The 13,465-nt window shown below is 41.6% G+C and overlaps 1 protein-coding gene across 7 annotated transcripts; it reads right to left on the reverse strand.

Annotated features, from left to right (window-relative positions):
• Positions 1-1,180: 1,180 nt before the first annotated feature.
• ap1s1 (adaptor related protein complex 1 subunit sigma 1) lies at positions 1,181-13,138 on the reverse strand. 7 transcript variants are annotated; one of them, XM_056369431.1, is made up of 7 exons: positions 12,960-13,138; positions 10,496-10,674; positions 6,762-6,870; positions 6,519-6,656; positions 3,377-5,516; positions 3,185-3,226; positions 1,181-3,151 (listed from the first exon to the last, which is right to left on the reverse strand). In XM_056369431.1, the coding sequence occupies exons 1-5, from the start codon at positions 12,960-12,962 to the stop codon at positions 5,469-5,471; spliced, it is 477 nt and encodes a 158-aa protein (XP_056225406.1). In that variant the 5' UTR covers positions 12,963-13,138; the 3' UTR covers positions 1,181-3,151; positions 3,185-3,226; positions 3,377-5,468. The 7 variants fall into 7 exon arrangements, with proteins under 7 accessions (XP_056225406.1, XP_056225402.1, XP_056225405.1 ...); XM_056369427.1 differs by adding an exon at positions 3,278-3,319 and having other exon boundaries at positions 1,181-3,226; XM_056369430.1 differs by having other exon boundaries at positions 3,278-5,516.
• Positions 13,139-13,465: the final 327 nt, after the last annotated feature.

A 13,465-nucleotide genomic window follows, 5' to 3' on the forward strand; every position in this document is an offset into this window, starting at 1 on the left:
AGATAAAGTCAGGTCCCTCACTGTGAGGAAGAATGACCGAGAGACTGAATGAATGGCAGCTGTCTGAGGTCAAAGGTCACAGAGCAGGAGTCAATGGACGACTGGAAAAAGATGTTCACATGACCCCAGAGAGCATCATCATGTGACCGAGGTCAAACACTGGTATAGGTTCCTTCTGTTCACTGCACTTTATATATATATAATAGATTTGTTGACATGTTAATTGAAGAGGATGAAGGAGAGGAGAGAGCTGCTGCACCTCCTCCTCCACCTCCAGTCATCACTCTTTCTCTGGATCAGAAACCATGTGTGATCAGTTTACTGCTGCATGTTGGTGTGTAGGATCAGTGGACTTTATATTTCAGGAGGGGTTGGAGAGAAAACAGGGGGCAGGTGTTCAAACCATGAAGATAACAGGACAAGAACCTGCCACACTGCATCAAGTCCAGGTCTGAGGACAGGATGTGTGGTGGAGGCCTGTGTCCAGTAATGTAGGGCAGTTACAACATTTTATATCACTTCATACATTTACTCCACTGAACTTCAGAGGGAAATGTTGTACTTACTACTATACTCATTAGACAGCTGGAATAAACATATTAACTTTGATTAACATAATGTTGTAAATATATGTAAAATATTTGAGCTCTAGCTATATTTATGCATCAGTAATAATAATCCAGTTATAACTTAACACTGACAAGACTCATTTTATTCTATTAACGAGTGCTTTTATTTTGATAGTGTCTCTTTACATGTAGGAAAAGGAGCCGGGTCCCTGACCAATCAGGACAAGACCACATTGTTTGGTTTGCTGTGTTAATGTGACACATTAATAAAACTGTTCATGTCTCCTGACTGACGTGAACTGAGGTTATTAAACATGTTCTTAGGTTGTTTCAGGTAAAAAATTAATTTTTTTATTATTTAAAAAATCACTGTTTAGTTTTTTCCCTTCGTCACAAACAGCTGTTTACAAAATGATGTGTATCATATGAGTTGTTGATGACCTATAACCTTTGTGATGTGGTTCATTAAAGAAGGAGGCTCATAAATAGGGTTTATGTATGTCTCTGTACTAAACCTGGCTGACCGGTCGTTTGGAGAACTGGTGATGTGGAGCATTTGTTTTCAGTACAGTAGAAACAAAACACCAGGAACAAACATCAGGAACAAACAGTTGAATTTAGCTTAAAATGTTTTATTTCTTTATAAAATTACATTCACACATTGATCCCTTTATCCTGCAGAACAGATTCACTTCCTACACTACGGCCCTGTGCAGCTCCCCACCTTCATCACTCATCTTCCTCAAGGAACCAGAATCTTCTTTTACATAAAGTCATTTAAGAACAAGACAATCACCACATTCACTGAAGTCTGACCCACCAGAGACTCAGTCTTACAGTGGATGAAGGTTTAAAGAAGGAGGTAAGGAGGATTAGAATCAAACATCTGGACCCACTGAGGAGCTGGGTCCCACCTCATACGGGACTTGGTCTGATTAATGGAGGTGGGCGGGGTATGAATGTTACCTCCATAATTTTTGTGAACAACCTCAGTGCCTTCAGAGACACCATCTGCATCAGGACTCAACAACAGACTCAGTTCAGAGAGATCAGACTCAGTCAGGAGGTTCAGACACATGAAACATGGTGGAACTGATGAGACCGGTGTTACTGATGTTACTGATGTTACTGATGTAACAACTGGTGTAACTGATGATATTGATGGAAATGGTGTAACTGCTGTAACTGGTGTTAGTGATGTAACTGATAGAACTGGTTTAGCTAATCGAACAACTGGTGGAACTGGTGGAACAACTGGTGTAATTGATGGGACTGATGGACTAACTGATGGAAATGATGCAACTAAGGTAACTGATGGAAAAAACCAGTGTAACTGATGTAACAACTGATGTAATTGATGGATTGACTGATGGAATTGATGGATTAACTGATGTAATTGATTGATTCATTGATGGATTCATTGATGTAACTGATAGAGTAATTGATGGATCTGATGGAATTGATGGATTAATTAATGTAACTGATGGATTCATTGATGGAATTGATGGATAAATGTATGTAACTGATGCAAAGGATGTTACTGATGGAACTGGTGTAACTGGTGGATTAACCATGCTTAAACAAAATGAGGCCTTTAGTGTGACAGGATCAGGACACATTCAAACTCTGAGATCACAGTCTAAGTTCTGATTTAAACTTAAGACAGATTCATGAATATAATGTTCACTGACGACGACCTCAGAGCTCATTTATCCCTAATGCTGGCCTACACATCACTCCGCAATCTGGTCCACACAGTGCACAATCTTTCTTTCACAGCAGATCATAACTCTGCCTCTCTTCTTCTTTGTTTCTCTACACGTGAACACTAACACCACACAGTGAGCCCTCACTCCCACAGCAGCCAGAGTTCAGATGCTGAGCTTCCTCCATCAGAGTTAGTCTGGGATGTGTACCAGTGTCCTGGATGCAGGACCTACAACAGTTTCACTGTTACAGTTCAATATTCACTCAGCTCTGAGTCAACATGATCAGCAGGCCATGTGACGTTCAGCAGAGGACAAATCTGTTATCTTATTCAGCTAGCTTATGATTCACATCACTGCCATCCAACTATCAATGGCCCCTCCGGCCTGTGGGTGGGGACACTGTCACCTGTCTGTAGCTGACCCCCTGAATCTGACTCTTTCTGAGGAGGAGTGCTGAGGCTCGGAGGCTGTTAGACACAGGAAACTTGGAGCAGCCACAGACGTGGAGTTAAAAACAAATAAATTAGACTCCAGGAACAGCATCACTGCAGGAGTGATAATGATTGGCGGGTGGGGACGACTACAGACGCAGTCAGTGAGAACCAAGCTGCTCACCGTGTAAGAGCTTTAACCTTCATCACAGCATCCTCAACATCTTCAACCTCAGAAACACACAACTCTTTATGTCAGTCCTTACTTTGATATGGTTGCATTGAAGCAACTTATTGAGGAAGACAGTAACTTTCCTTGACCCACATCACAACCATCCACCATTTTTCCCTCAGGAACCATTACAGCCACCTGTATGTTACATCAAAGATTTTCATGAAGTACTGACAGTACGCGTACCTTCAGTACCTGCGCCATCAGTACCTTCAGTACCTGCGCCATCAGTACCATCAGTACCTTCAGTACCTGCGCCATCAGTACCATCAGTACCATCAGTACCTTCAGTACCTGCGCCATCAGTACCATCAGTACCATCAGTACCATCAGTACCTTCAGTACCTGCGCCATCAATACCATCAGTACCATCAGTACCTTCAGTACCTGCGTCATCAGTACCATCAGTACCATCAGTACCTTCAGTACCTGCACCTTCAGTAGCTGCACCTTCAGTAGCTGCACCATCACAGTATCAACAGTGACGGTGACAGTGACTGGATTTTGTACTTTAAGCTCTAATCAAAGAAGAAAATAATCTGTTTACATTTGCGTATCTCTGGATTTAGGGAAACTCGTTCCAGATGTGTTAAAGACAGTGAAAACTGGTCCTGTCAAACCCTTTGCTTTTGAAACCCTTGTCTTTCTGAAGAGCTCAGCTGAGTGAACATGAAGAACAAGTTAAAGAGAAACTTCTTCCAGGAGGAGTACCTGATTCTGATCCTGCTCTTTCCTTTACCTTCATCCCTCCAGCAGCAGCTGCTGCATCAGTTCAGACCAACATCATCATCAACTACACAATAAAGATGAATCATTAAAACACTAATAATCTCTACAGGACAGAAGCTATATTTGTCTAATATTCAGATTAATTTAATTAAGTCAATCTGGTTTCAACATGTAGAACCAGCAGCAGCAGAACAAGGTCCAGGTCCAGTTCCTGCTTCCTGGAGGAAACTAACAATGTGATTGGACGTGATTCAACATTTCCATCTCAGCTGGTCCATCATTCCACTGATGGTACATATGTTAACCAGCTGTTTTAGGCTCAGGTGTCTTTGGTTCATTGATCACTGTCCCACAGCTCATCACCCTCGGTAACGTGTGTTTGTTATAAGCCAATCAAAACACAAGAGTGAATTTAAACAGTCAAACTCCTTTACGCCTTCATGAGAAATTCTTAAAACATCATATATGTTCAGATAAATGTAATAAAATAACATGATTGTAACAACATCTGGATGAAGCAGTGACAGAACAGCTGGAGACTGGAACACAGGAAGCTGAGCAGGTCTCAGTCCTGTTGGTTATGGGGTCAGGGGGTCTTCATAGCTCAGGTCTGAGGACTCAATGACTGTATGGCTTTATGATGTAATCCACATATCATCTATCACACGATCTAAATCATCAGAGACTGGAGGTGAATGTTGTCACTTCCTGTTTCAGATTTAAATAATGGAGGACTGATAGATTTCTGTTTCTTTAATCTCAACACACCTGTTGTGTTATTTTCCTTGTTATGACAGGAATAAGGCTACGACAAAAGGTTTGTAAAAACAGAATCTTTCTTTAGAGGTCTGATGATATTTTAGATTTTTATGATTGTCAACAAACCTCAGACCAAAACAACCACAGACCTGATCTGGCTCAGGACTGTGTGTGTGTGTGTGTGTGTGTCCAAGACCTGATCTGTGTTTCTCCTCTGAGCCTCAGACCTCCACTGTTTATTAAATTATTTATTATAATTTATCACTGTCCTGCTGCCCCACATACTCACTACAGCTTCAAATTTAGATTAATCCGCCACTGAAAATAGTCCCCAACAAAGTCGCGGTTTCCTCCTGTACGAGTGACAGAGGAACGACAGCGTCCAGCTGTTTGTAGGAAATTAATGAACGGTTTAAAAATGAGACTTTACATTGTGACCTGTTAATTAAATATTTCAGATATTAAAGTAGAACCCAGAGGGACTGGGGATGAGAGCAGACAGGGTCGAGAACGTTCAGAGATTGGTTCTAGTCTTTACGTGAGATATGATGAAAATCTAGAGGAACATCAGACGTTTGACTGGAGAGATGTCCAGTTATTATTTTTCTTATTACTCAGACCAGTCCACATCCAAAACCTCACACACCACAAGGTGAGACGGTTCAACTGCCTCACTGTGACTCTAACATCAGTGTCCACTGTGTTCTCACTGTGGTTCTCTTCTGAACTCACTGACAGCAAAGCTGGACTGTAACATCTGAACACACAATCCCCCTGCACACATGAGTTTCAGTGTTCCCCATTTCCTGTAACACACACACACAAGCACACACACGCACACACACACACACACACACACACACAGAGCTGAAGGGCCTGTCAGTGAAAGGATCCTGACCGAGTCTCCTCCCAGGTAAACCCTGTAGATCAGTCCCCACACGTCCTCAGTCCCAGACTGTTCAGATCCAGATTCTGTCCCGTCCCCTCTCATCCAGCCCTCCACCTCAGTATCTACAGTCTCTCTCAGCACTGACGTGTACTATGCCAAGCCCATCTCCTCCAGCACACTCCTGGGGGACTCGTCCTCCTGCAAAGGAAACACACAGACATAAAGGTGGACTCAGGTGTACTTCAAATCTCCTACACCTAAAGGTACATCTACAGGTACACCTATACCTAAAGGTACTCCTACACTTACAGGTACAGTTACATTATCACATTATACAGCACTGGAATATAAACATCATCCAGGCTGTGGCAGACCAGAGCCTGGACTATAAACCACAACAAATGAACTATAGTAATAAACTTTAGAACAACCAGCAGAGCTACACCCACTGATCTCAGTGAACGCCCAGTTAAAGAGGGGGTTAATAAGTCCTTGATGTAAGTTGGAGCAACAGAAGTGATCACACCTGTGATCTCAGGTTAAGACACAGGCGTTACCACAACAAAGGTCTCAACGCGCTGTGGCATCATCGATTCGTACAATAAGCTGAAGCCGTATGGCGTTGGTATGTATGGTTGTACTGATGGTTTTAGTTGCTATGTAGTGTGAATGGAGGCCTGCAGAACAAACAACGACACCAAGATAATAGCAGACTACTTCATCACATCCGTTGTGCGCTTGTGAGGATGCCTGGAGCGACTCCGCGCTGACAGAGGCATGGAAAAAGACCGGGAGAGTTGACTTTATTCTCAACATTCCGACTTTATTCTTGAAATTCAAAATAAAAAAAAAAAAATCTTCCTCTTCTGAGTCAGTTCGACCTTTTTGCATGATGAAAAAAAAAAAAAGTCCTCATTTTTTTCCTCATCCATGGCCCTAATACTCCTTCGTAATAATGTCGTCTTCTTTTTTGGATAAAAACTAATTAAAGTGGTAAATTATTTCACGTTATTGACACTGAAAAGATTAGTATTCAGTTTTGTTGGAGGACAGTTAATGAGAAGAAGCCCGTTCTTGTCTCCGCCATGTTATCAGACTTGATGCAGGTCACATGACCTGTGGATTAATGTGGACTAATGTGACTGTCAGTGACAGGAAGTGAGAAGCTCCAGCATGAGCATCAGCTGTCAATCAGATTACCTCCTGCAGAAGGTCGGCCTGTTCGATGGCTTTGAGGACACTCTTCTTAGACGTGTCCTGGATCTCTCCTCCCATCAGGAACTCATCCAGAATGAAGTACGCCTTCTCAAAGTTAAAGATGATGTCCAGCTCACACACCTGCACAGACACACACCAGTCGTCAGCGCTCTGTACATCAGAGTCGTCACAGTTGACTTCTGTCACCTTTAATTAGCAGATGAATATCGGAAACATTTGACTCACGCTGCCAAAGTATTTATCCAGCAGCTCCACGAAGCGGTGGATCACCTCCAGAGTGATGAGCTCGTTGTCCTGCTCCTCTATCGCACAGCAGAAATACAGGCTGGCATACCTGCAGGAACACACACACACACACACACACACAAACAACACATCAATATAATAACACATCATATGATTGATGAATTTGCAGGGCAGACTGAAACACACACTCTCTTAAATCTCCCTCTGATGAAAATCAAGTGTTTCACCTTGTTAACATCCATATGAAATGTTTTATATCATACAGACATATGATGAGAGAAATAATCATCATCACCATGACTGAGTGTTTCCACCTTGAACTGCAGTGAACCAATGACAGTCTCATAAACACAGATTCAGACAGGGGGACGGGGGGGCGGGGCTAAATAAACCTGAAACCTTGTCAGTACAGAGAGAAAGAGTTAGCATTAGGATCAGGAAGTAAGAGTAGATGAGCTTCAGACCCAGTTTCCTTTTTTTTGCCACTTTTATGTGTGAAACAAAATATGAATCATAGCAGAGGATTTTACAGAGTTTAAAACATGTCTGGAGAGGAACTTTAATGAATTAAAATAACTTAAAACATGAAGTTACAACCACTAAGTCGACACGCACACACAAAGTGAAGCTGTAGTTCCTTCATGGTCCACTAGGTGCTGGTTCAGAGGAAACTGATGATGGATGGAAGCTGCCCAGTGATGAGTACAAATACTGTCTGACTGTTTAGACCTTTACAGCTGAAAGTTACTACATTACCCAGACTGCATCATGAACAGTCTGAGCCCGTCTCTGTTGACACTGCCTACAGAGGAGCTTGTTTACATTAACACCACCCTGAGTGACCTCCAGCTTCATTCTGTCAACTGCCACGATCACACACAAGAGCTGAGGGCACGACGTCACATGTACTGACAGACAGCTCATTCATTGGACAGTTTAAGTGATGTCATACTATTACGAATCAGTTAATGAATCATTTACAGCAGATGAATTTAACAACTCTGTCTGGGACCACACCCTCTCCAGATGGAGCACCAGTCTTTAGTCCATTAACACGAGTTCAGACCTGGGTTGTATGATCTCAGATCAGTGTCTGCTTGTGTGTTTGTGAAAATATGATGTCTGCATAAATCATTAAACTCTAAACTAAGCATTTGTTTCATCGTCATTAATCTATTGTTGAATTAAAGATCAGAATATAAGGACACATCACCCTGAGCCCAGAGTAACCTGATCATGTTTTATCCAACCAACAGAGAAAAACCAAGAACTGCTGTCAGCTGACACATCAGGGAGCTGGAACTGATTAATGGATAAGCAATCAATTAATGGATAATCATTGAATATGTGAACTGAGGTTTACACTTCATGATCATTTTAAAAGGTTTGTAAAAACAGCAGAGCTTCTATTACAGTGGAGTTCGTCTCTACTGCAGGAAATCCCTCAACACATCACCCACACACAGTTTTCTTAGTCCACCTCTGCATTCTGCTCACAGTACTGAGCCTGTGTGTGTGTGTGTGTGTGTGTGTGTGTGTGTGTGTGTGTTTAAATCACTGAGAAAGGAGAGCAGGTCTCACCCTGTCCACCCACCTAAAATCTGATGCAGCTCAGCCCACATACAAACAGAAGAGACCTCCTCCTGGTCTGTGGGAGCTGAACTGAGTCCAGAGTGGACTCGCTAAAATCAGATCTGGTGCTTCACTAAAGTCAGATTTAAGGTGTCTCATGATCACACTAAAAACACGGGTATATTTGACCTGGTCAGTCATTTCATTGAAACGTTGAAACTGAGTAACAAGGCCACGTTGTTGTTGTTGTTGTTGTTGTTGTTGTTGTTGTTGTGAGGGTTCTTGGTTGTTTTCAGTAGATAAACACGGAGGTGGACGCTACACTGCTTTCATCACTGGTGTCATGTTCTGCCACAACATGGACTTCACACCTTCATTACCACGATAAACACACACAGTTTGGTTTTAACACACATAGGGGAGATCTACGTCCCAGAGCAACTGATGAACACACTTCAGCCTACACCTTTTCAGTCCTGTTTTGTTTCTTGTTTATCTTTTGTTTTTTAATGCAAAAAAAAATTAAAAAAATAAAATCATTTTGCAATTATTTTGGGAGATATTGCGATGCGATTTCAGTTGGAATGGTCATTTTTCATTTCATTTTCACTGAAATTTGTTTAAAATGATGATGATGTGATTTTTGTTGGTCTTGTACCAAACAAGCTTGTTCCTTTAAGTCTGGAGAATATGACGTGTAGGCCGAGGCGTCTCCGTAGCATCACAACACTAACAATGCACAACAATGTTGCGACACATTTTACCTTTATGCAGCTCCTGTAATTTGGATATTGCACTTGATCATACTGCAATTTTGATTATATTTCAATTAATTGTGCAGCTCTAATATATATCTCCAATATAATATACTCACTGTAAAAAACAAAAATAAATATTAGTTCATATGGCCCACCCCCAGGTTAGCATCATAAGTAACTACATGTGTTACATGTCTACTTACTAACCAAAGCGAAACTGATCAGGAAGCGTCAGTCAGAGTGACTGTGGTGTTTCCTAGGACTGAGTCATGATCTGGTGATACAGCATCAAGCACAACTATTGGTCCTGTATCTACCACAGAGGCCTGACCCATCAGTGATCTGAACATGTCACCTTGAGAAATGTATAATAGACATCTTTTCTATTTTAGAAACAAAATGAAGAATGAAGAAAACAAACCATCAATAATGACAATAATTAGCTGCAGAACGTTTCATGAATAGACAAGTTATAAGCCAATAAATGAACAATATCCAGTATCATCCTCTCTTCCTGCTGCTGTAGCAAAGACTGTTGGTGAGCAACACTTGTGATTCATCATGATGTTTGGTTCACCACTGGTGGTCGAGGTTCCATAACAGGGTCTCGTGACAGAACAGGGTCATGTGACTGTAGCGTGACGAATCAGGAAAGGATACGTGGTGACTGACCCAATCAAATGCTGATATCTGTTTCCCCACCAGAGTCGAGATGAATTCATGCATCACATGCAGAGTCTTGTCCTCTGGGTTTAAACTGTTATATAAATACTGTGACAATCAGCAATGTCACAACTAGACGTTCACATCTATTTATAGGTGAACCAACACACTCAGTGTTTAAACTATAGACATTATACCGCTGCTGCAACTCTGCAGAGGGCTTTTATTTCGAAACAACGGATACAGGAAGTTCAGACATGTGGCAACACAGGGGTGAGTGAGAGGAAGCGGAGCGAGAACGCCAGAGCTAACCAGCTATCTTTAAGTTCAACACGTCTTTGTAAAGCTTTACCCTCATCACACAGCTTCAGCGACACCTTCATTTTCAACCAATCACAGTGACGTGTGACACCTGTCACCAGGTGAGAACAGGTGAGGCAGACAGCTGTGGTAGTGCTACTTTTTTTCACAATTGAATGTCTTTTTATTGTTATTATTTATTATAGAATTCAATTTAGAATATTCATTGACAGTTGTTCCGTTTTTGATAATGAGGTCACACCTCCCTCACATTAAAATTGATATATTGATGTAATATAATATCAACATCAGCATGTTTTCTGGTTAATGTGCTCTCTGCTGGCTCTTCACACTCAGCTAATAAGAAGTTCCAGCTGCAGCACGACTGAAGACACATCCGTGACAGTGTGTGATTTTTACCTTTTATAGACAATCTTCAGGTCCCTCCATTCGAGGAAGCTGCACATCTTTGGTTTGCGGGCGAGCACGATCTGCATCAGCTCCCTCACCATCTTCTTCTTGTCGCGCTCGGCTGTAGCTGTATACCACTTCTGCAGCCGCAGCTTCCCCTGACGGCTGAACAGCAGCATGAAACGCATCTGCACACAGACACACAGTGTTCATGACAAGGGTTAAAACTCCTCACTGATGTATGTGACAGTAAATGAGAACTGGATTATTGGTCTAAAAAAGGAATTTCAAACTGTGACTATAACTGATGAAAAGATGCTTTTCATTGTTCATCACATGTCAGTTGTGTTGCTTCTTTACCGTTTCCTTCTTCTACAGTTCACATAGACAAGCTAACAAGCAACAGACAGCTAGCAGACTGCCGCCTTGCAGGTTGTAGCAGTTCATCAGAGTGTCTGTACACAACTAAGGTTAAAGTAATCAACCAGCCATTTACTGTATGGCTGAGTCTGAGACGCCCTCATCAACCCCTCACATGATACCTGCATAAACCCAACCTATACTTCCTGTCCAGCAGACACACATGTTGAGACCAGCTGGTTAATATGGTCAAAGATCCTCTATACAGAAGACACCGCAGTACAGGCAGCACCAATGGTATGAAATGGGACACTGCTCTAGTCTCTTAAATGGGTGTTGTCCTCCAAGCGAAGGCAACTAGCATGAAATGTGACAGTAGCTATTATTAAAATCTATCCCTGTCTAGAATTACCTCTCTGCATCCTTTGGGAAAGAAAAGACAGATCTGTTTTTCTTGTTATTACGGCCTATTGCTGCACAAAGCTCGGGCATTTTTAACATTAACTGACAAATTTGCAGCACTTTTGCCAATGTTTTTATCTAGTAACAACATCTGATCAACCTAGTACAAAGTCATAACAGTTTAATAGGCTAATACTCTCTGTTTTCCCTCCAACTACTCTCCATTTTCTCCTCCAAAATACTCAAATAATGACGACATACAATGAAAGCAAATTTTAACCAATGAAACAAGTTTTATTTAAGTTTTAAAGTTTGATCTATGGCTTCACGTATAAGTAAGTTAATCCAAAAAATAACTCTGGTCCATCTAAACATCTGGTTATCGGATGTCGGCAGTTGCCAGATCTCACGAGAGTGTGGCACTAAGACAGAGACAGGTCTTACCTACAACCTGCTGTCTCTTTGTATGACAGACACACAGCAGGTCATGGTTTCGTTTACACTGATGGAGGAAATTTAAATATTTAAATATTTTCTCTGGAGTTTTACAACAGTAAAAGAAAAACTACTAACTGTTATAACAAAGATACTGTTCAACAGTCTGTCCTACTGTTTTGAATCTGGACCAGGAAAAAACAGAAATGTATTGCATGGCCAAAAGTATGTGGACGCCTGGATGTTCCACCTCTGTGTCTATATTTGAAGACATTGCTTTAACATGCTGCTGTAACAGCCTTCTCTTCTCTAGTTTAATCCAGATGTTGAACCAGCTGCAAGGATTTGATGCCATTTAGATACAAGAGCAGTACAAGTGGTACTGATTCTACTGGCTTTTAGTACCAGGTACTTCTATTACCAAAGCAGACACAATGTTGTTACTATAGCAATGACGCATGAAGCTATCAGGACATCATCTTCACCGCGACACATGAACAACAAATGATCAAAGGAACCAAACAGAAATATCTGCTCCTCCTCAGTCGACTGGGGGGCACCGAATTAAAAGTATAAAACAATAACTAATATCTTTAGATGACAAATGACCAAATCCAGGTCTTCAGAACCTGTAGAGACTCAAAAAGGCTGAAGGTGGAAGTGCTGCTGAAGGGAGTCCCACAAAGAACTGGTTTAAGGGTCTGAATAGTTTTTTTATTGAATAAATAGGCTAAACATAAAACATGTTTTCAATTTGTCATTATGAATTTTAGATTTTACATTAAAAGGCAAAATTATCAATATAAAATGAAATCTTTTTATTCATTGTCCATTATAATCTGATGATAAATAGATTAATGTATGTTCCAGCTGTGGGTTGGAGGCGGTTAGAAGCAGTCACCTGGAGAAAAGTCACCTGAGAACAGTCACCTGCTGCCCTCACTGTTTAGTCTGGGGCTGAACTCATCACGTGCCTCCCGGAAGCACTGACATTGTTCAGATGTTCAATGATGACAGATGTTCAGTGTAACATCACTTTCAGGTCACAGTCTGTGTAACACAACACAAACACTGACTGAAATCCCTCCGCCGTGTCAGAAGAACGGGACTATTTCACGCCGTGTGCTGTTATCCGGCCTGTTAGCTAATAGGCTATGCTGACGGGAGCCAGGTGGAGGTAGCGCAGGTGGACACTTCCTGAAATCATACACCTTGCTAGCATTAGCTTAGCACCTAGCTCCTGCTTTTCTGAACCGAATGAGTCGCGGTCACTCACCATGTTATCGGATTGTTGTTGAGCTGTTGCGACTTTAGAGACGAACTGAAGCCCTGAACCGGTCCAACGCAGACGGACACACCGCGGCTAACAGAGACGCTCCATGTCTGTCAGACACTGAACCACTGGACTGGACTCACTCCCTGCTGCACCGAGCACTTCCGCCTCTGAAGAGCATGCGCACTCCGCACAGCTGGATGCCCTCAGTTCCGTCTCTCAGGTAAAACCTCCCCTAACCGTCAGAGGAGCTTTTTGTTCGGTGACAGACCCGGTACACATGTTATTATTATCTATAACATTAATGTAGCATAAATGATTTTTAAAATGTAGTGAGCAGCAGAATACGGTTATTTAATCTTCTCACTTAACCAATTAAAAAATATTTTTAAAAAAAGTTTTAAATAAAACTGTTTAACTGTAACCCAAGAATGTAAAATAAATAAATTAAACTAAATATATGTCAAAAGCTTATTTACAAATATTTCCCTTCTATAAGAAAATACAAG

Source organism: Seriola aureovittata, chromosome 23, assembly GCF_021018895.1.
Source record: "Seriola aureovittata isolate HTS-2021-v1 ecotype China chromosome 23, ASM2101889v1, whole genome shotgun sequence".
Lineage (NCBI taxonomy): Eukaryota > Metazoa > Chordata > Actinopteri > Carangiformes > Carangidae > Seriola > Seriola aureovittata.

Bases quoted from the DNA above. Each gene is read 5' to 3' on its own strand.
- ap1s1 (XM_056369431.1), bottom strand. The intron at 6,657-6,761 runs GTGAGTCAAATG...GTGTCTGTGCAG, and splicing joins TGGATAAATACTTTGGCAGC to GTGTGTGAGCTGGACATCAT. The intron at 5,517-6,518 runs GTAATCTGATTG...TTTCCTTTGCAG, and splicing joins AGGCCGACCTTCTGCAGGAG to GAGGACGAGTCCCCCAGGAG.